Source organism: Paramisgurnus dabryanus, chromosome 16 (assembly GCF_030506205.2).
Source record: "Paramisgurnus dabryanus chromosome 16, PD_genome_1.1, whole genome shotgun sequence".
NCBI classification, from domain to species: Eukaryota; Metazoa; Chordata; class Actinopteri; order Cypriniformes; family Cobitidae; genus Paramisgurnus; species Paramisgurnus dabryanus.
In genome coordinates this window covers 6,941,041-6,961,701 of record NC_133352.1, presented here as the reverse complement: position 1 = coordinate 6,961,701, position 20,661 = coordinate 6,941,041, and the positions used below count along the sequence as shown (strand labels likewise).

Here is a 20,661-nt window from a genome sequence, read left to right as displayed (position 1 = left end):
TGAAAGATTAGTAAAAACGTTTTTTTTTCTTAACTGTATAGTCTGCAAAGAGTGAAAGTTGAATCTACTTAAAAAAATTACTTCAATTGGTACCACTAAAAAAATGTAAGTTGCTTTAACATAAATCTTGAATTTTGAAGTAATTTTTTTAAGTTAATCCAACTTTCGCTTTTTATAGTGCAGTTTTATATGCATGACAGCATGCTGTACTTTAGTTTTAGACAGTTCACTTTGTAAAATCTTCCCGGTGCCTTTTGGCCCATTAGCACCGTCTTTACTTACCTGTACTGCTCGATTACTGCTTATTAGTTATATGGACAACACACTGACTTAAGTCACTTGTGAAAATACTTTAGCAGGTTTGCACTTGTGTAACAGTTGTTAAATATGTTAAACAGGTGCAGGACAAAAGAAACTACTAATTGATTGAAACTACTAACTTAATAAAAAGCAACGTTCAGGCCAGAAGACGACACAGCAGGGTCGAAACTTTGCTTTTTATTAAATATGGGAGTTAGAAACCGTGTTGCAGGCATAAAATCTTTTCACTTTAACAGTCAGGTATTGCCATGATTGTTTCATGTGAGGATGATATTGGTTATAAACTGCACTTCTTTGGCTTTGGTTAAAAACAACAGAGGTGTAATTATGATGTTTTGCTGATGTGTTTTGGACATTAGGTAAGAGATTCTCAGCCCTATATCATCCTAAAAGTGGCGTATACACAATTTACATTTCTGAGCAGACACACACAGAAGCACACATACTGTTTTAATCTGAACCGAATGCTGTTCAGTCTGTGTTTCAGGTCAAGATATATGAAAGCATGATAAATGATATTTTACATTAGTGTGTCCATAGCGTGACTTGGGTTGCTCTGTTGAGGTCTTTAAGAGATTCCAGGTGCATCCTCATCCACTTCATACAAGTCATTACAGCATGACATAAAACACACACACATTTCCTCAGTATTTCTAATAACCTTTTACACTATAGAACCAGCTATGGTTTGGTGAGCCAAATACTAGATCACTGTTTTGTCTCATTGTATTTGGCATTTGTATTTGGAGTTAATAATTAAGAGGCTTTTTTCCAAACTTTTCTTTTTTCATGTATATAGCTGCTAAAAAGTCAGATTCATTGTAGTTTCATCTGAGACAGACCTTTATTTGGTGTGAGAAAGTTAGATTAATTCTAGTATCTGCTCTTTGATAGAGGAGCATTATGTTACATACTGTTGCCCTATGTTTCTGACTTACATAAACTATTTATTACTTGTATTTAACCCTTAACTGTCACCCCCTTTTTTGAGTGTGGGGTGAAAAGTTGATGTGCATTTTTGACATTTTTTTTTGTCTAGAAGCCTCATCTTGGTCTTGTTTTAAAGACGACAATTTGAGGTTTATCACTGAAGTGTCTGAAGGTGAAATTGCTATAACAGTTACAAAAATTTTAATAAATAAAGAAAATGCAATAACATTCATTTTATAAATAAAATTATAAAAATGTTTCACAACAGAAATGCTATAAACATAAAGCCATGATTCGATAAAATCCAAAATATTGAAGTAAACTCAGGAACGCGTGACAGTTTAGGGGTTAATGTAAATTGAATCGGCTTCACTAAATTTTGCATTACAGCTTTTCAGCTCTACTTTCATCCTTGTGTATTACCTACCTGCCTTTGTTTCATATAGCATTCCCTGAAGGAATTTAATTCACCCCCCCCCACACACACACACACACACACACACACACAAAAAACAACTAGACAAATTTGTTTGGATCTATACTTGGATGATCATCAGTTTCCAGGGCATGTCTGGCTGGTGAGGTCATCCGATCGTCTGTGTTTCTTGTTCATACAGACAGATGTTGTAATTGATCTGTGTCCCAGACAGCAAAGTGTGCAGGGTTGCTTATTATATTGACAAACGTGTGCAGCAGCTGTCAAATGTTTTATATTTAACGATCTGTGATTGGGTTCAGATTTGATTCACATTGTTACACTCTCTGATGTCTCTTTCTCTTGTTCACAGACTACTGAGTTCCATTAAACCAGGACTTGTGAAGAAAATAAACAGGCTGCCCACTCCTGTAGCTGCTCTGGTAAAGACTTTTCTTAATCTATTTATTTACATATACAGCGAGGAAAATAAGTATTTGAACAGCCTGCTATTTTGCCTGCTAAGTTTACCCACAAATCATGGAGGGGTCTGAAATTGTCATCGTAGGTGCATGTCACTGTGAGAGACATAATCTAAAAAAAAGAATCCAAAAATCACAATGTATAATTTTTTTACTATTTATTTGTATGATACAGCTGCAAATAAGTATTTGAACACCTGAGAACGTCAGTGTTAATATTTGGCACAGTAGCCTTTGTTTGCAATTACAGAGGTCAAATGTTTCCTGTAGTTTTTCACCAGGTTTGCACAAACTGCAGGAGGGATTTTGGCCCACTCCTCCACACGGATCTTCTCTAGATCAGTCAGGTTTCTGGCCTGTAGCTGAGAAACACAGAGTTTGAGCTCCCTCCAGAGATTCTCTATTGGGTTTAGGTCTGGAGACTGGCTAGGCCACGCCAGAACCTTGATATGCTTCTTAAAGAGCCACTCCTTGGTTATCCTGGCTGTGTGCTTCGGGTCATTGTCATCAGGGTGCGATTTGTGAAAAAAACAGAGGGGGGGATGTTTTCAGAGGCGTCGATTTCGGCGACGGTGGGTACTCACCATATTTCGTCATGAGTTATTTTGAACCCACCACTAGTTTTTACTTTTTTGACTGTTTTCAGTGGTTATGAAGAGCAATATGAGAGAGAAATTTGGTAATCATTGTCCGACCTAACAAAAATCCATTATAATATATTTTTTTTATATATATTTCTAATTAAAATATTTCTAATATTCAGAAATGCGCTCTCCGCTCACGAGCTCTGATCGGAACAAACCCGAACCTCACTGTCTGCTGAACTTGCGCAGAAACATCAAAATAACCAGCTTTTTAAAATGGTTTTAAACTAAACATTTAGACTATTTTAGCGCAAATTATGAGCTTATTGACGATTTTTTTATCATTCTTGACATAATGCGTCTGTTCACAGCACATTTCAAAACATTTTAATTCATAAAAATAAATCATGAGAACATTAACTTCATCACTGCATTTGCAGGAATTGTAAAAAAATTCTTAACTCATGAAGCAGCCTAACGCAATATTTTTACACTAATAGTTTATCTTTCCCCACACATATGAACTGTGATCATGCACAACGAAAAAACACGCAAGAATTAAATCTTGAATGGCAAAACTGTATGGCACAACGTAGTGTCAACTTAAACATATATGAACAATGTATTGATTGCAAAGTTAAACCATAACAGTAGAAACAGCTTTACTGCTGCTTTTAAAGTAATAACATTAACTTTACACCGCAATGCTGAGCTACAGTGAAATGATAGAAAAGACAGATGCATTATGTCAATTAGCCTCATTTGCGCAAACTGGACGCGCCCGCGCCTCGCTAAACGCCTCATCTGCATTTATCATGTGTCACTTCTGCCATTCTCAGTGGTGTGACTGGGACACTTACTCTGCTTGTCATCATAAACAGATTATCAGATTGTGATGTTTATTCTCGCTTTATTAATATGCGGATGAATATGCTGCCTTCCATCGTTTCGACACACAGCTCCATAACCATCTCGCATGTGTTGATAGGCTTTTACTCTTGAGGTGTAACCGGGTCTGTAACCAATCAGGTAGCGCCGTGGGCGGGACATTGAGCAAGTCTTCAGAGTGGTGAATACAGAGAGGCTGCGCGGCAGCTGTATCAGAGCCAGCCAAAGCAGCGCATTTTAAAACAAAATTGACTTTATTCAAACCACGGATCCGTGATAAGTTTTGTGATCCGTCTCGCCACTAGTGTAGTAGCACTGATTACTTTGAGGGGGGGATAAATTTATCCCCACCGGGGATAAAAATTATTAAGCAGAGGCAGGGATACATTGACCAGAAAGGGGGAAATCCCACGCATCCCCCCCAGCAAATCGCACCCTGATTGTCATGTTGGAAGACCCAGCCTCGACCCATCTTCAATACTCTAACTGAGGGAAGGAGATTGTTCCCCAAAATCTTGCAATACATGGCCCCGGTCATACTCTCCTTAATACAGTGCAGTCGCCCTGTGCAGAAAAACACCCCTAAAGCATGATGCTACCACCCCCATGCTTCACAGTAGGGATGGTGTTCTTGGGATGGTACTCATCAATCTTCTTCCTCCAAAAACGTTTAGTGGAATTATGACCAAAAAGTTGTATTTTGGTCTCATCTGACCACATGACTCCTCTGGATCATCCAAATGGTCATTGGCAAGACGGGTCCTGGACATGTGCTGGTTTCAGCAGGGGAAACTTCCATGCCATGCATGATTTCAAACCATGACGTCTTCGTGTATTACCAACAGTTACCTTGGAAACGGTGGTCCCAGCTCTTTTCAGGTCATTGACCAGCTCCTCCCGTGAAGTTCTGAGCTGATTTCTCACCTTTCTTAGGATCATTGAGACGTCATGAGATGAGATCTTGCATGGAGCCCCAGTCCAAGGGAGACTGACAGTCATGTTTAGCTTCTTCCGTTTTCTAATGATTGCTCCTAGAGTTCTCAACGGGCCTGAAAATTACAACCCGACCCGGCCCGTGGCTTTTAAAGCCCGGACCCGATGTAACCTGACACAGCAACGTGAATTATCTGTCCGAACCCGACCCGCGGCCCGACGCCGCCGAACCCCCCCCCCTCGCCTTTTTTTAACGTAGGCTATTATCATTACCAGCAGATGGGAATTCAAATCAAGCTTTAATGTTCACGCCTTTTAACAATACAAACAACTGAAACAATAAACTTTAAATATAGGCTATATAAATATGCCTAAAAATCACACAATAATAAATAAAAAGAACTCAAACATGTACCCAGCCAGCGGCTTCTCCTCCTGTAGTAGGAAGCAACGGTGAATTCACCTGCGGCAAGTTTACTTTTCTCCATCTCTTCTTCTACAGGCAACAAGCGAGCACGCAGTGATAGCAATAAGCTCCGGGGCGGATCCGTTGCTGATCCGCCCCGGAGCTTATTGCTATCCCCCGCCCCTCTCTGTGATGCACGTTGCAGCAGCCAGACCAGACTTTCTTTACGGTGAACAGCAGTGATGACTAATAATTTTTTTCACGGAGCGTAAAAGATTAAGCCCGAGGTCCGACCCGACTCAGTTGCTTATATTTTTGACCCTGGCATGCGCATTTATAAGCCCCTCCCACCCGGTGATACCGGGATCACCGGGTTTGTGACGCGCTGATTAAACGGTGGGAAAATTCTGTCACCGCGGAAACCCTAAGTGGGAGAACTTGCAAAATAGCAGGGTGTTCAAATAGTTATTTTCCTCACTGTATCTATTTATTAACATTTTTTTCATTAGGTGTCCAAACGTTGTTTTTTCAAACAAAGTCTAAAAGTCTTTATTTTAAACCCTCCAGCACCACCAATAACTCTTTAACTATTTATTTAAGCTCATAACTTCTGATAACTTAACATAACTTCAAGTTATAGAAACAACATTTTCCACCCTGAATACTGAGCTCAGGTTGAATGCATACAACAATGGTTTTAATGTTACCCAAAAGGATTATTTGTCATTTTTTTTTTAAATGTATGTGCATGAAATGTTGTATTAAGCATCTAGAGACACTCAAGACGAAATGTTATTAAATGCTTTTTGGTAGATCTGAAGATTTTTGGTTTGTGAAAACAAATGCAGCAGATTTGAGTGCTTGTACATATTGGTTTCATTGCTTTTCCTAAAATATATATAGTATGATAGGAGGAAAAGAAAATTCTATTGACACATTTTTTGTTTCAGAGAAACATTTATATATCCGCTTAACACAAATGCAAAAAATAAAACTTCAAACGATTGGTGCATCATTATTAAACAGTTTTCCAGTATCGAATAGGGAATGCATAGTCACAAACTACAGTGGCCAGTTGCATAAACATAGCCGCGACGTTAAGACTGCGTCTTAAGAATGATTCTGACTAACTAGCAATTAGTTAGGGCTAATCAGTCTTATTATTTGGATTTAAATTAGACCAATCTACCTTTCTATGTAACATACTTAAAACAGTTATGATCAGTCTTCAAGAAAAAAATTCATGACTAACTTTTAAGACTAGTCTTAAAGTTTTATGCAACCGGCCACTGATTTTGCTTTAAAACTCTTACAGTAATTTACTGCTTATTAATACTTATTTATTAATATCTCGCTCATTAAAAGTGTCACGCAAAAGATTCACACAATTACGTGACTATATGTACATATTTTCGTGATACTGGGTTGCATGATGTGATGAACATATCGTGAGGTTGTCAGAACAGAAGATCCTTGGGCTGGAATAATCCAGATCATTCATGTAATATCCAGGTTGTAAATTTCATCACATTCTTTCCTCTAGTCAGTGGCAGCACATTTTTCCCTATTTTACTGTTCCCCTGGCACACAACAGACACTGCTCCACCTCGCACCAGCTCTTCATTCCAGGACATTTACAAAATAAAATGCTACCAAATGTGCTTCTGTTTCTGATATACAACCTGAAACCATTTGCGTCAAAGGCACTGAGCGAACCATTTTACTATCACATACTGTGTAGAATTGTTCTGTTGGTTGTATATTTGCATGCTGTATGTGAAACACTGTAAAACAATTTACGTAGAAATTACAGTGTCATTGCAGCTGGGTTGCCGGTAACTTACCGTAGATTTAAATTTATGTTATTTACTGGCAACATTTTGTTCAAAGTTAAATGAACATTAAGCATTTACAAGTCTTTGTTGTTACAGAGTAAAACTAAAAAAACAGCATCAAGCTAAACATTCTGTGAAACAAAATCTGAAGCAAAAAACAGAAAAAGGTTGATGATGATTTCTGGTTCCCAGAATGCTTTGCATGAGGCTGTTATTGTATAGTTTTATTCTGTAAAGATAAAGACTTGTTAATATTTAAAATGTATTTAACTTTGAACAAACTCTTGCCAGTAAATAACATACATGTAGATTTAAATCTACGGTAAATTACCGGCAACCCAGCTGCAATTTCTACTGAATTTTTTTTACAGTGAATCACTGTCAACATGTTTTTTGGGGATTGGGATGGAGTCACGTCATTATCTGGCTTACTGTATATACCCTAAAATTCCCCACCAGTTTTTAGCGTTTCCAGACCTTAATATGCAAACAATACGCAGACCTATGTAAAGACACAGGGTTAATGAAGGGATTTGGTTATGTGTACTGTATTTCTGTATGATGTTGTGATCTTTTGACAGAAAGATGATGAAACTATTGCTTTGCATTTGTGCTGCAATAGTTCTGTCTTCTCTTTTTTGGAAAGTTTTGTTATGTTTACTACATAACTATCAGTTTTAGCACTCTGTATCTGGGAATAGGAAAACAAAAACAGACAATAAAGGGAATGATTTTGGTGTCTGCTCCTCCACAACTCTCTTACAGACTGAAGATATTGAAACTTTTAAAAGTTCATTTCAATTATTTTATGTTTGGGAAAATCTAATTATGTTTATGTAGACGACATTAAAGGGCACATATTATGCAAAATCCACTTTTACAAGGTGTTTAGAAATAACTGTGTTTTGGCAGTGTGTGAGCAAAAAAAGACCTACAATAAAAAAATCCACCCACTCCCGTTTTAATTCTCATTAAACCGAAGCAGTCTCATTAGACATGCTGTTATTTACATTTATATTTAGGCATTAAGCAGATGCTTTTTTTCCAAAGCGACTTACAAAGATAAGAAAACAATCAAGTGATTTGTCATAGGGAAGCAATAAAGAAGTGCTTATACCAAGTTTTCACTATTCTGAAACAATACCTGTTGAGAGGTTGATGAGTTTTTAGTTGTTTTTTGAAAGTTGCTAGAGATGTGGCTGATCGTACTTCTATAGGAAGATCATTCCACCAGCAGGGATTAGTGAAGGAAAATGAGCGGGATTGGGATTTAGTGCCCTTCTGTGAAGGTAAGATAAGGCGCTGCCCCTTTGCTAAATGTAAGGTTCTGGACGGGGTGTAGGAATGCAGGAAAGTTCTGTAAGTGATCAGTAGTGACTTATACCTGACCCGTGCTTCAATTGGTAGCCAGTGGAGAGAGATGAAGAGCGGTGTTACATAAGCCCTTTGGGGGTCCTGGAAGATGAGCCGGGCTGCTGCATTCTGAACCTATTGGAGTGATTTGATGCTCTGTGCAAGAAGGCCAGCAAGGAGACCATTGCAGTAGTCCAACATGGGGATTACCAGGGCCTGGATCAGGAGTTGTGCAGCATGCTCCATAAGTAATGGGCGTATCTTCCTGATATTGTATAATGCAAATTGACATGAATGTTATCAATGAAGGACAGTTGGTCGTCAAAGATTATGGTTTCTGGCAGTTTTGGAAGGAGTAATGGTTGTGTTGCCCGGTTGATGCTTTATCTTGGGTTGTGCCGGAAATACAAGCACGTCTGTCTTTGCTAGGTTCAGCTGGAGTTGGCCATTTCCTTTCAGAAGCCCTGAGCATAGCATGTTGCTCGTGCAGGATGTCAAACAGCCATGGGCAAGAGAGCGTAGCACGAGCTGGGCTGGAGGACAATGGATAAAGAGAATCTGAACATGATGTTAGTGTAGAGCATAACGTGTCAGTTGTAGCATCTAAAGACAGGAAGTGAGATGGAAGAGAGGATGCCATCTCAGAAGAAACAGTACAGGGGGATAGAGAGCGAAGGTAACACCTGAAATGTACTAAAGACGGTATGGGTGTGTAGGATGTAGGTAGGTTCATGTCAAAAGTTATGAAAAAGTGGTGAGATAGATGAAGAGGTACAACCTTAACATTGTCCGTAGTGCAGCTGCGGGTGAAGATGAGATGAGTTGGTTTCCTGACCTGTGAGTGGCAGCGGTGGAGAGGAAAGTAAGGTCAAATGAGGAGGTGAGTGTGTGGAAGTCCGCAGTGTAGGGCTTTCCAGGTGGATGTTAAAGTCTCCAAGTACTTTAAGAAGGCTGCCATCCTCAGGAAAAGAGTTCCTCTATGAAGTTCAGAAGCGGACCTGGAGGGCGGTAAACCACAGGACATGAAGTTGAGTAGGAGGGGTGATGTTAACAGCATGGTATTCAAAAGGTGTTATTTGTGCATAGTGAAGTAAGTGGAGTGTATTTCCAGCTATTGTTACCAAGAAAACCTGTGCCTCCACCTTAGCTTGTCAGGCAAGGAGAATGAGAGGAGTAGTAGTTTGAGGAGAGGGCAGCGGGCGTAGATGTGTCCTCTGGGCGAATCCATGTAAGAGGTAGGATGTTGAGGGCCAACTGCGTAGCAAAGGCATGGATGAAGTCGGATTTGTTGACAGCTGACTGGCAGTTCCAGAGCCCCACATTCAGAGAAAGACTAAGGTCTAGAAGGTGAGGTGTGAATGGAACGCACAGTAGAGTGAGTGCGTTTGTGCTTGTGTTTGTGATGTGTGCTTTGTCTGTTATAAAATACTGGAATGTACTGGAAACACATTGTGTAACTAGAAGTAAAACATGCAAAGAGAATTTAAAAGAGATACAGCTGAAATATATATACAGCTGAGGAAAGAAAGACTTGCATAATGAGCCTTTAAGGTAGAAATGTTCGAGGAAACTACTTTTTTGTAGTAAAACCATGGTTTCAATAATGTATACTTGGGAAATTATAACAAAATATTCTATTGAAACGTCTCAGGTTACACATGTAACCATGTTTCCTAAGAAGGGAAGGAGACGCTGCGTGATTTGTCTGAAGCACATTATGCAGAATCAGTCCAATGGTAGGGACGGACATCATAGGAGTGATGTCATAGGACCCAGGAAGCTATAAAAGGAAGCTGGCCAAACCGGCTTCAGCTTAACTGTGCCGAAGCAAGGTGAGACAGTAATGCAGGGAGTATAGTAAGGAGACACAGTGTCTCGTTCCCTTCTCAGGGAACCATGATTACATGTGTAACCTGAGACATTCCCTTTCAAGGAAACTCATGTGGCATCGCCGAGGTAGCACTTTGGGAATGCAATACCCATATGCCGCCAGACAACCAAGTCTAGTGTGTGTAGATTAGGACCAGAGGACATGTGAGCCTGGAGTAGATGCCAGGTCCAACTCATAAAACCTGACGGGACCAGCCTTCAGCATCACAGATGTCCTAAACAGAATCCCCTGACCCTTAGGACTTAGAGACCACCATACTCCAAATCGAGTTAATGAGATCCAATCACATTTAGAACGTGTGAACGGCCAAAAATTTGTTTCAGGCTACATCCAGAGGTGGTTTGAAATCCTTTTCAAATTGCATTTCCGGAAATCCATTTCAGTCTGACTACTGTGGTCGCATTTGGGTAGCTTTTTGTTACATCATGCTGCCAGGTCACAAACGCAACTGGAACAGTCAATTTTTGACGAAATGATAATGGTGTTTGGGAAAGTCCATGTATTGGGGAATATAATTTCTACAACGTCAGATGGTGAAGCAGATTGTCGTGCAAGCATTGCCATAGAAACATTGCAGAAAATCTGGAACACAGCGTTTGTTACCCAATAACAAACAGTGAGTCTGTTAAATCGGATATGCACGAAAATCGTATATGGACTGACAGTGTGAACAAGGTATAAGTCTTTTTCCACGGTAACCCACTCACTTTGTCTCTAATTTACTTGTCAGAGCGCCGTCAGTGAAATCCATTCCACTTTAGCAATGCCCTAAATTAAACTCTGTTCTGCGTTTTAGCTACAGGCTTGACTTCCACGTTGCTGCTTCCTCAAATCCATTCCACCTGCTTCATTAAGAGTCCATATAATTTAAACTCCAATTCAAATTTCACTACTTTCATGAAGCCATGAACTCTGGGCCACGACAGAACACGGTAAACAAAGTTTTTAGGATATAAAAGCAATTGTTTACTTAAAAGACACCAGAATATGAGAAAATGGCATTTACTCCAGTAAATGTTTTGGACCCACTCACATTTTTTTGGCTTCTGATGCCCATGCTTTAAAGACATGAGAGCATCTGGTAAAAATCAGGTTGGCAAAGGTTTGTTAGCTAGACATGGCCAAAACCTTAAGGTCACTACTGTACTTGTGTTTACCCAGTTATTGCAGTAGTTATTCAGATATTAGTCAAAATGTCAAACTTTAAATTGAGTTTTTAAGTCATACTGTTTCCTGAGACTCTAATGAATGCACCTCTTGTTTTGTTAGTGGTTTTTTTAGGGTGTCCTTTCTTTTTTCTTCTTCCACCTTCTTTTGTCCCAAACTCCTCTCACATCAATGAAGTCCCTGTATGTCCCAGGGGGAGTTACCCAAAACGCCCTGCTCTCCTCTGACTGAAAGAAAACAAGTATGTGCTAAAGAAAGGGGCACAACTTGTTTTGCATTTCACAGTGCTTTCACTTGATGAAGATTGAAGCGTTGAGATTAAATAAAGAGGAAATTGAGAAAGAAAATTTGAAAAGATTCACATGGGAGTACTTGAGAGTTTTAGAAGAGATCTCAACAGTGTTGTACTGTTACACTGCGCTTAGATTTTCAAGCTACCTTGCAGTCATAAGTTCGTGATTCAGTATTAAATTGTTATATTTTTAACAAATCTTTCTCATTTGTGTTTGCTTTTATTACAACATCAGTGCCGAAGTTGAATTAAGAAACAGGGCCTTGACATGAGGGGACTCTGGGGACTCAACGGGGACTTATAGTCCAGGGAGTGAATTTAAGGTGGGACAGAGTTCCAGTTCAAAATGTAGTGTTGTGGATTTCCAGCTTTTAGCCACAAAGCATATGCAAATTTCTTACCTAAATGTAATGGTATTTATTCATTTATGGTTAAAAAATATTCCCCAACTATGGTCTTCAGTGAATCTTGGCCATTTCCACCACTGACTATTAAATCTGTTTTATGAAAGTGCAACCTCTTCTTGTGAGATTCTTAAAAATGAAAGTGTAAAAGAAAGGAAATAACAGGTGTTAGCCACGCCAGTGTTCAGAAATGGTGTTTTGAAGGAAATTTGGTTTGGCTGGGCTGCTTCCTCTGCCCCCGTCATTCACCTCTTCCTTCTTTGGATCGTCTGTCTTATCTTCCCGTCCAGTAATGAGCGCAGCCACCCCTCTTACAGCTGCTTAGAGTCATGGGTAATTACCTGCATTCCTCAAATCTCTCTCTCTCTCTCTCTCTCTCTCTCTCTCTCTCTCTCTCTCTCTCTCTCTCTCTCTCTCTCTCTCTTCTCTGATTCCTGAGCTACAGTTATATTAGAATATCTTATTGCACATTAAGCTCTGGAATGCTTCCTCTCTTTATGTCAGACACAATATTTCATGTTAGAATTAAATCTGCTCTGCAGTTCCTGGTGAGCTCCCTACCTAGACAGCATTTTTTAGCATTGCTGGTGTGCTCATGATCTAAAACTGGTTATAAAATATAGGCTGCAATGTTACGCTGAATCGGTATATATAAGGACTCAGATGCAAAAGCCGCTAAACGCTCCCTCCGTCGAAAATGAGATAAAGATATTAACTGAATTCTTGCATGTAGTATACGTTCATCAAATACTTTTGCTTCAAATATGTTTAATGGTTTTGCATCTGAGGTCTTTGTATGTAGCTCTAAACAAATTCTAGAACAACATTACATGTATGCACTGTAAAAAAACTTTGCTTAAAATGTTTTTTTTAATCAACTCAGATTTACAAGCTATTTTAACTTACTTTTAACTCTTTCACCGCCAGCGTTTTTAAAAAAAAGTTGCCAGCCAGCGCCAGCGTTTTTCATGATTTTCACCAAAGTTTAATGCCTTCCAGAAAATGTTCTTCTTTAAATATATAAACATACAATATACCAAATGAAAGAACTGACCCTCTGCTTTCAAACAAAAAAAAACCGTTTCATCCTACCTTCAGTGGTTCTTTTGTAATCAGCTTTTGAATATGGGTAGGTTTCTGCAAAAACACCACATTTTGAGCAAAAAGCAGAGATAATTAAATTTTTGTGACGGACTTTTCATAGAGATCCCATTCAGAGCGATCTTTAAAACAGACACGGACATGCAGCCGCTTGCCATAGGGCAATACTTCCGAGTTTAAAAAGTTGCGGAACTAATGGTGGATAATAATAGCGGTATTGCGGAAAGACGGAAAATCTCGTCATTGGCGAGGAAGCGTTTTCCCTTAATTGACAAGATATCTCGTCAATGGCGGTGAAAGAGTTAATAAACTTGACTCGAGATGAGTTAACTTAATATATAGTCAACTTTATTTTTAAGTTGTAGCAAAACTCATCTCATGTCAAGATAAATATGATTAATAAATTAATAAAATGATAATAATAATTAATAAAAAAATATTCAGTGCTCAGCAAAAGTGTGGATATAAAAAATAGGTGATGCTTATTTTTTGTGCATGCCACACACGTTTACTTTATAGACATTATTTAGCATTCATTAGCTTTGCACGATGCAAGCATCACACTTTATAAAATTATTTAATGCTTCACATTTTAAGCAATTTTACACAGTTTTAAATCATTCACTAACTGTGTAAGGTTTCATGAATGCCAAATGCCATCTAATGTCTAGACATAAACAGGGCAGATGTGTCCATCTTTCTACAATGTGCATTTGAGTGCACAAGCAAAAACTTTTCAGATAATATTTCAATTAATTGCAAAACATTCTGGGCAATGCAAACAGATCTTTTAATGCATGACTTGTCATCATTCAGTTCATGAGAATGTAAGAGTTTATAAACTTTACAAGCATGTTTGTTTTACAGCCCTGCAGATCTTGAACCAACTTGAATCATTCTGAAAAAAAACATCAGAAGTTGAATTATTGAATTATAGTCTGACATTTGAAAGAATGCAGAAGATAATTGTGGGTCTGTTTGGCACTTGAAGTGTAAATTGTACAAACACGCTGTAATGTTATCGCCTGCATCATAATAAAACAGGTTAACTCCCCTTTCCTTTTCCTGTTCTTTGGTTCGTGGGACCCGCTAAAGTTTTTTCATACAGTTTTGTAGTCTTCAGTCAGAGGGCTTACCCAACTTAGTTTTCATATTTCTACATAAACTTCTATAATACATTATAGTTTTAGTTTCTGACTGCATGCTCATGCAGAGAGCCTGAAGTACAGTACATACCCGACATATTTAAAAGATCTTGTCAGTGTTTGCTTAAGGATTGAACTAGATGGACTTATCAAAATAGTCAAGGTTATGAAACATAATTAAAATGTATTGACTAAATAATCTCAGTACATATTTTCTAAAGGTTTTGTTAAGTTCTGCCAAACTCTTGAATCTTTGTAACTATTAAGCCAAATAGATCCATCAATTTTACATGTTTGTAGCAACCATATTATTTGCAGTATCTGTCAAAATTTTTGTTTGGAAACCAATCAAAAGTAAGCTTGATCTTTCTTACTCATGTCTGATGGATGTGATGTAGTATGTGGAAGTCAACAGGACAAGATACTGGTTTGCATAAACTCTATACTGTGTTCACACTGCCAATCCAAATGCGATTACTTAAGTTCCCCCCAGAAATTTGATCTAATGGATTGACTGTCTACAACTAAATGATTGACTATATCGCAGCTTATGGTGCTCTTTTATTTTCCGACGCTGCGCAGGCCGATGGCGTGACATCAAAGGACCATGAGAGCAGTCAAGGGTAGATTGATACGTACTAAATGCTTTCGGATTGCTCTTGCTGTACTGTACTTTGTTGGTCTGTGCAGAAATCAAACTCACTTAATTCCCCTGTTTACACCTGATATTCAGATGCACTTTGAACAATCACAAATCGAGTCACAAGTGGACGAGAGCAACACATTCATTCACACTTCTGTCCTGACTACTTCAAGGAAGTCCTTCTGCTTTTGTTGAAGCTATAAGACAGGTCTGATGGAGAAACCATTACACCATTACTCGATACATTACACATTATGTCAGTAGGTGAAAAGGTCTTTTTTGGCTGGTTGCACACATTTAGCCACATGAGCTTCTACACCACTAAAGCATTCTGGTATAATGCATTTTCAACTACTTTTGAATTGGGTCAAAAGTGGATGAGCTCAAAACGGTTTAGATCTTGTTTACACCTGTATTTAACATCATCCACTTGTAATCCAATTGACCAAAACACATCCTAATACCAGGTGTATACAGGGCCACTGTTTTATTAAAGTATATATACTGAGCGCTTCATTTTCGCGTTGCTCTTTCTCATTATCTGTAAAGCTCATTCATGACTCCCATTTCGCGTATTCGCTATTATACTAGCATCTATGGTTTTCAAAAGCGGTAAACTCAGTGTGTCATATTCAGCACCAAGATGACTGACATATATATATATATATATATATATATATATATATATATATATATATATATATATATATATATATATATATTAACGAATTAAATGCAGCACCAAACAATTCCGCACCAACCAATAGGCTCTTAGGCTGTAAAATAAAAAATGAAAACGACTGAACAAATCAAACGAACGCAAGCAAGCACGGGGCCCCTATTGGCCGGGGCCCCTAGGCTCAAGCCCAATCAAGCCCAATGGTAAGTCCGGCCATGGGCATGCCTCTTCTTCTTCGTTGGATAACTCCTCTGCCAGGGCATCATGGGATAGTGAAGTGACCACTGATGTACACTGCAAAATCTAACCGGAAGTAGTAGGTCATCCGGGTACTTTTCGCATACTGTTTTTCGAATACTATGTATTCGGACATACTACTCGCCTCGCCTACTGCATTTTGCGTACTATATAGTATGAAGTAGGTGATTTCGGACGCAACATCAGTTTATTACCCACACCTGTTCGTCCTCGTTCCCTAGTTAAGTTTTCCCTATTTAATGCCATTGTGTCTGATGTCTTGTGCTGGTTCATTGTGTATCGTGAGATACTGTCTGTTCTGTTTGTCCTGTCGTGTTCATCAAGTTATTGTCATTGTATTTATGTAATAATCAACGTCTTTTAGTTACGAGCTGTCTGGGACCACCCTGACATATAGTTCAACTTGGATATCAGCATAACAATTTGAGTGAAAAGTTCCATTAAAAATGCACTTAAAGTAAAATTTTTTGCATTTGATATATCTACTCTTTTGCTTTAATAACAGTATATGTGATATGAGTATAAGAGTTTTTAATCCCAGTTTTTCAGTGTGGTATTTTACAGTATAAACATAATGTAATTTCTGTTACAGTATTCTGGTTTGGTTCTTCTGTGATTCTTTTTGGATTTAATTTGAACATTTATTTCATAATGCATTGTTCTGCCACCCATTTTATCTCAACAATCTGCACCTTATTTTTTGTGTTCCTCCACCACCAACATTTTTTGTCTCTTCACCAGTTCCTTTTTATAGGTGTCAGCACATTGTCTAATGCCAGCTATTATTCTTGGCTGGCAGGCTGAGGCAAAGAAAACATGGGACGAATTCTGCATACACGCTTAAAAATAAAGATGCTTAATGATGCCATAGAAGAACCATTTTTGGCTGAATGGTTCCATAAAGAACCTTTAACATCTGAAACCTTTCTGTTTCACTAAAGATATATTTTTTAATTTTAAATGGTATGAAAGAAACGGTTCTTCTAAGAACTTTGAAAGGTTCTTTGAGGAACCAAAAATGGTTCTTCTATAGGGTATCGCTGTAAAAAATCTTTTAAGCACCTTTACTGTTAAGGTTGTAATGTGCTGCTACACTACACAGCCAATAGTTCAGCTTTTCTGGATTCAGCTATTGTAAAGCTGACAGGTGTAGAAATCCAAGTGCGTGTGATTATGAAAGTTGAAATGTTGGTGACATAACTTTGCGCTGTCACATTCCTCCCTTGAGTCTGTTCATCACATTTTTTTTGGGCTGATGTTGACGTGGCCAGTTGTCTTTGCAGTTATTGTGAGGAACAATGGGAACTTACAGTAAAATGTGTTTATTCTTTTAAAGTGCATTGTTCATCATCATTTTTGTGTATTGGCATAATTGTGATTTGTATCAGTGCTACCTTTCCAAACCCAGACTGCCTAAAGTGGTTTCATGGACGAGGTTAGGTTTCGTTTTCATGAATTTAATTGGTCTGACACCTTGGTTCCACTGAATTTTGGGCATATGAGCTTGATGAACATATTTACTGTTGTGAGTTTAAGTTTTATTGTCTGTTTTAATTGCTGTGTTAGGTTTAGTAGATTCTAGACTTCAGCCTCACTTCCACAAACATTACATTACTTCAAAGGCATCTAATAAGAAGATGCAAAGGCAGAAAATTACAACTGCTTAATCAGAAAGTATACACAAGCGCTGTGTTAGAAATACACTGGTGTTGTATTGTAATGTGTGCTCATAATTGGTGGCAGCGAGTCCTTTATTTAGGGTGCAATTCTCTGTTTAAAAGAGTAAAAATGTTGCAGTGTTTGCACAGACTAGAACAGATCTTTATGTTTATGTTTGGAAGTGAGGATGAAAAACAGGGTGGAAATTACTTCATTTGTGTATGTTTTTTGGACAAAACGCTTTAGTAATATTATAAGTACACGTGGGGAAACATAATAAAATAAAAAAACACAGTTAATGATCTAACCAGAATGCCATGTATTCATTTGCACTCAAAAATAACAAAATCTTTTCATAACAACAAGCTTGAATATGATTGAGTGACTTCACGCATCTTCTGGGAGTCATGTTCAATACGTTTCTGTGATCAATAGCGTTTGACAAAGCTGTGTTTACACTGTAACCTGTGCTGTTACAGTGAGCTTGTCTGAGCAAGAGGTTTGTGAGGTTTGTGCCAGTAGATCTTTGAAAGATATCCAGCAAGTTTGTTTTATGATTTTATAAACACCAGATGTGAACTGTAATCACAACGTTAATAACTGGAATCATTGTCTATTGTCCTTATGTACAGCCATTCACTTAAAATCTTTTGGCCTTCCGTTCCTGTGAGTGGTTTATGGGCTGAATGCTATGAAGTGAACTAGACTGTGTAACAGTAGCCAAATGAGCTATAATGCACAATGTATTGTATTAAAATGGAAACAAAATGTCAATATTTTTTTACAACTGTATCTTGCACTTTGAGTTTTGTTTAGAGTTAATGGAAATGAATGGATAATGTCCTGTCAGTAAATTACCAGTACATTTTCTGTGATTTACGCGCATACAGTTTTCATACACACCTAGATGTTTCTCTGAAGTTTGATGTCTCTTGTTTCACGCTGCAGTCTCTTTCTTTTATAATAACATTAAAGGTAGGGTAACCATTTTGAAAAATGCTAACGGTAGCCGCCTATCAATGAAATCCCGATCCCACCCTCAAGTCAAATCGCCATCCAAAGTCACGCCTCTTTCCAAACACATGAACACGCACAGATCAGACGGTCACATCTCATGTCTCATTCAGTAGTGAGAAAAATTTGCAGTACAAAGTCGAATAACACTTCCAAAATAACCAAACAACTGGTTTACATCAGAATTAGTTTAAGCACACGTTCGGTTGTGTAGACGTAGTAACTATATCGTTACGCTAATCCGTAAACGAACACAAATTTCATAAGCGACACAATGTTTCATCAAAGTAGAATATCTGAATCCATCTCAATACAAACATATCGCACACCTACCTTACCAAAATAAACAGTGCAACGACCCTTTCAGACCCTTTGCCTCCTGCAGCTGTTTTCATCTCGTGGTAAAGCAGTAAAGTTGCCGATGTTAATTTTGGTTTTTGCTCTGTGCTGATCCAGGCAGTTTTTGCTGTTGTTGTTATAAAAGATGTCTTTCATTGTGTGCCTCCTGTGTAGGTTGTCAATTCAGCAGAAAAGTTTGCTGTTCTCGCTGTTTACAGACAGAGCGCACGTGAACGCGCCGATGACGTATGGTGTCTGCGTGGAGTCGCTGCGCGGTGGGCATTCAAATTACGCTTACGTATGAGGGACAAAAATGGAAACGTCCGTTCGGACCGAAATCTATGATTTGTTGAACATTTTCTGGTCCTACGCCTTTCACAGATGACATAAATTTCTACAAATACATTTAAACAACTTAACACAGTGATTGCTATCAGGATGTGAGGAGACTTTTAACCAGCATAACAAAAAATGTTTCAGGATCAAATCTGTTACCCTACATTTAACTGTTTCACATTGGATCTTATCAACCTGATAAGGTTTATGTAAGGGATATTTATTGGCAGCAGGTTGTTATCGCAGAAATAAGCCCTGACAGTGTGATCAGGTATCACTTATATTGTGTATACACTGTACATTATCCTGCATATTACATGGCTATTTACCCCATAAGTAAGGTAAGGAACATTAAATATTGATTAGAAATATTTTATTTGCTAAATTTCAACAAATACAGACCTTCCGTAATAAAAACGTGTTTACTTTTGGTTTTAAGATAAGACGTTCAAATGTCATGGACACAATATTTGGTTTAATCATTTGTAAATATAATGTCGGATATGTTATTAAAATACATATTTATATTTAATTTTGTATAATATTAAACTCTACCTGTCAAAATTATTTAATCCAGGTTACCAGGGTATTAGTTTTGAGTAGTAGTAATCAAGCATTTTAGAGAGCTGTGTAATATGTAGGAATAATTGAATATTAATGCATACCAGGGAACATTTTCAACCAATCAGAATAAAGCATTCAACAGCCCCATGGAATAATTAGTCATAAAAACATTACTAATCTAACATATGGCCGGTTGCATAAACCTTTAAGACTAGTCTTAAAAGTTAGTCATGAATTTTTTTCTTCAAGACTGATCATACCCGTTTCAAGTAAAGGTAGATTGGTTTAATTTAAATACAAATATTAGGACTGATTAGCACTAACTAATTGCTAGTTAGTCAGACTCATTCTTAAGACGCAATCTTAACGTCACGGATATGTTTATGCAATTGCCCAATATGCACATTGACCTCCTCCACACCAGAGGGCAGCATGAAATAGGTACACTAATGTAATAGTTTTGCTACATGTTGAGATATTAATATATTAAGGTTGCCAGATATGGAATATTAAATTCTTGTTTGCATTGTCAATGTTGTCATGATCTTGCCAGCCTGTCACAGTAATTCATAGTTTATGTGGCAGGATCGTGGCAGTTTCCATGTTTTGTGTAGTAGCACATGGCCTTTGCTGGGGCTGTGTCTTGTTTCTGCCCGGCCCCCTTGTTTTCTTCTTAATTAATCATTATTGGTTAACTCCCCTCACTTGACCTTCCCTCGTTGTCTTCATTAGTGCTTCCCTATTTATTGGCCTTGTGTTTGCTGTGTTGATTCGTTTTGTTTTAGTCAAGTCTCATAGTATGGAGTAATTATTAGGTCAAATCTTGGATCATAGTTTATTCTCAAGATTATTGTTAGTCTTGTCCAGTCTGTCTTGTGTTTGTTTATTAAGTTTATGTTGTTTGCCCCCTTGTGGGTTTTTGTTTTCTTGTGTATTTGTTAATAAAGTCCTTTACATTCTACACTACCTGCACTTGGGTCCAGTTCCTCCTGGGAAATCATGACAAATGTATTGTTTCTCAA

The 20,661-nt window shown here is 38.1% G+C and overlaps 1 protein-coding gene across 8 annotated transcripts in view; it reads left to right on the top strand.

The window, feature by feature from the left end:
* The window catches only part of limch1b (LIM and calponin homology domains 1b), a 104,710-nt gene that overhangs the window by 40,927 nt on the left and 43,122 nt on the right, over positions 1–20,661 (top strand). For 7 of the 8 annotated variants that reach the window (XR_010532421.2, XR_010532420.2, XM_065268113.2 and 4 more), the window contains exon 3: positions 2,040–2,109. Coding sequence is in view for 5 of the 8 variants with exons in the window: in XM_065268113.2 (XP_065124185.1) it covers positions 2,040–2,109 (70 nt within the window). In the remaining 3 variants the exon portion in view is untranslated. Of the gene's footprint in view, positions 1–2,039; positions 2,110–9,478; positions 9,495–20,661 lie in introns of those variants that run through there. The other variant, XM_065268119.2, reaches the window with a different exon arrangement.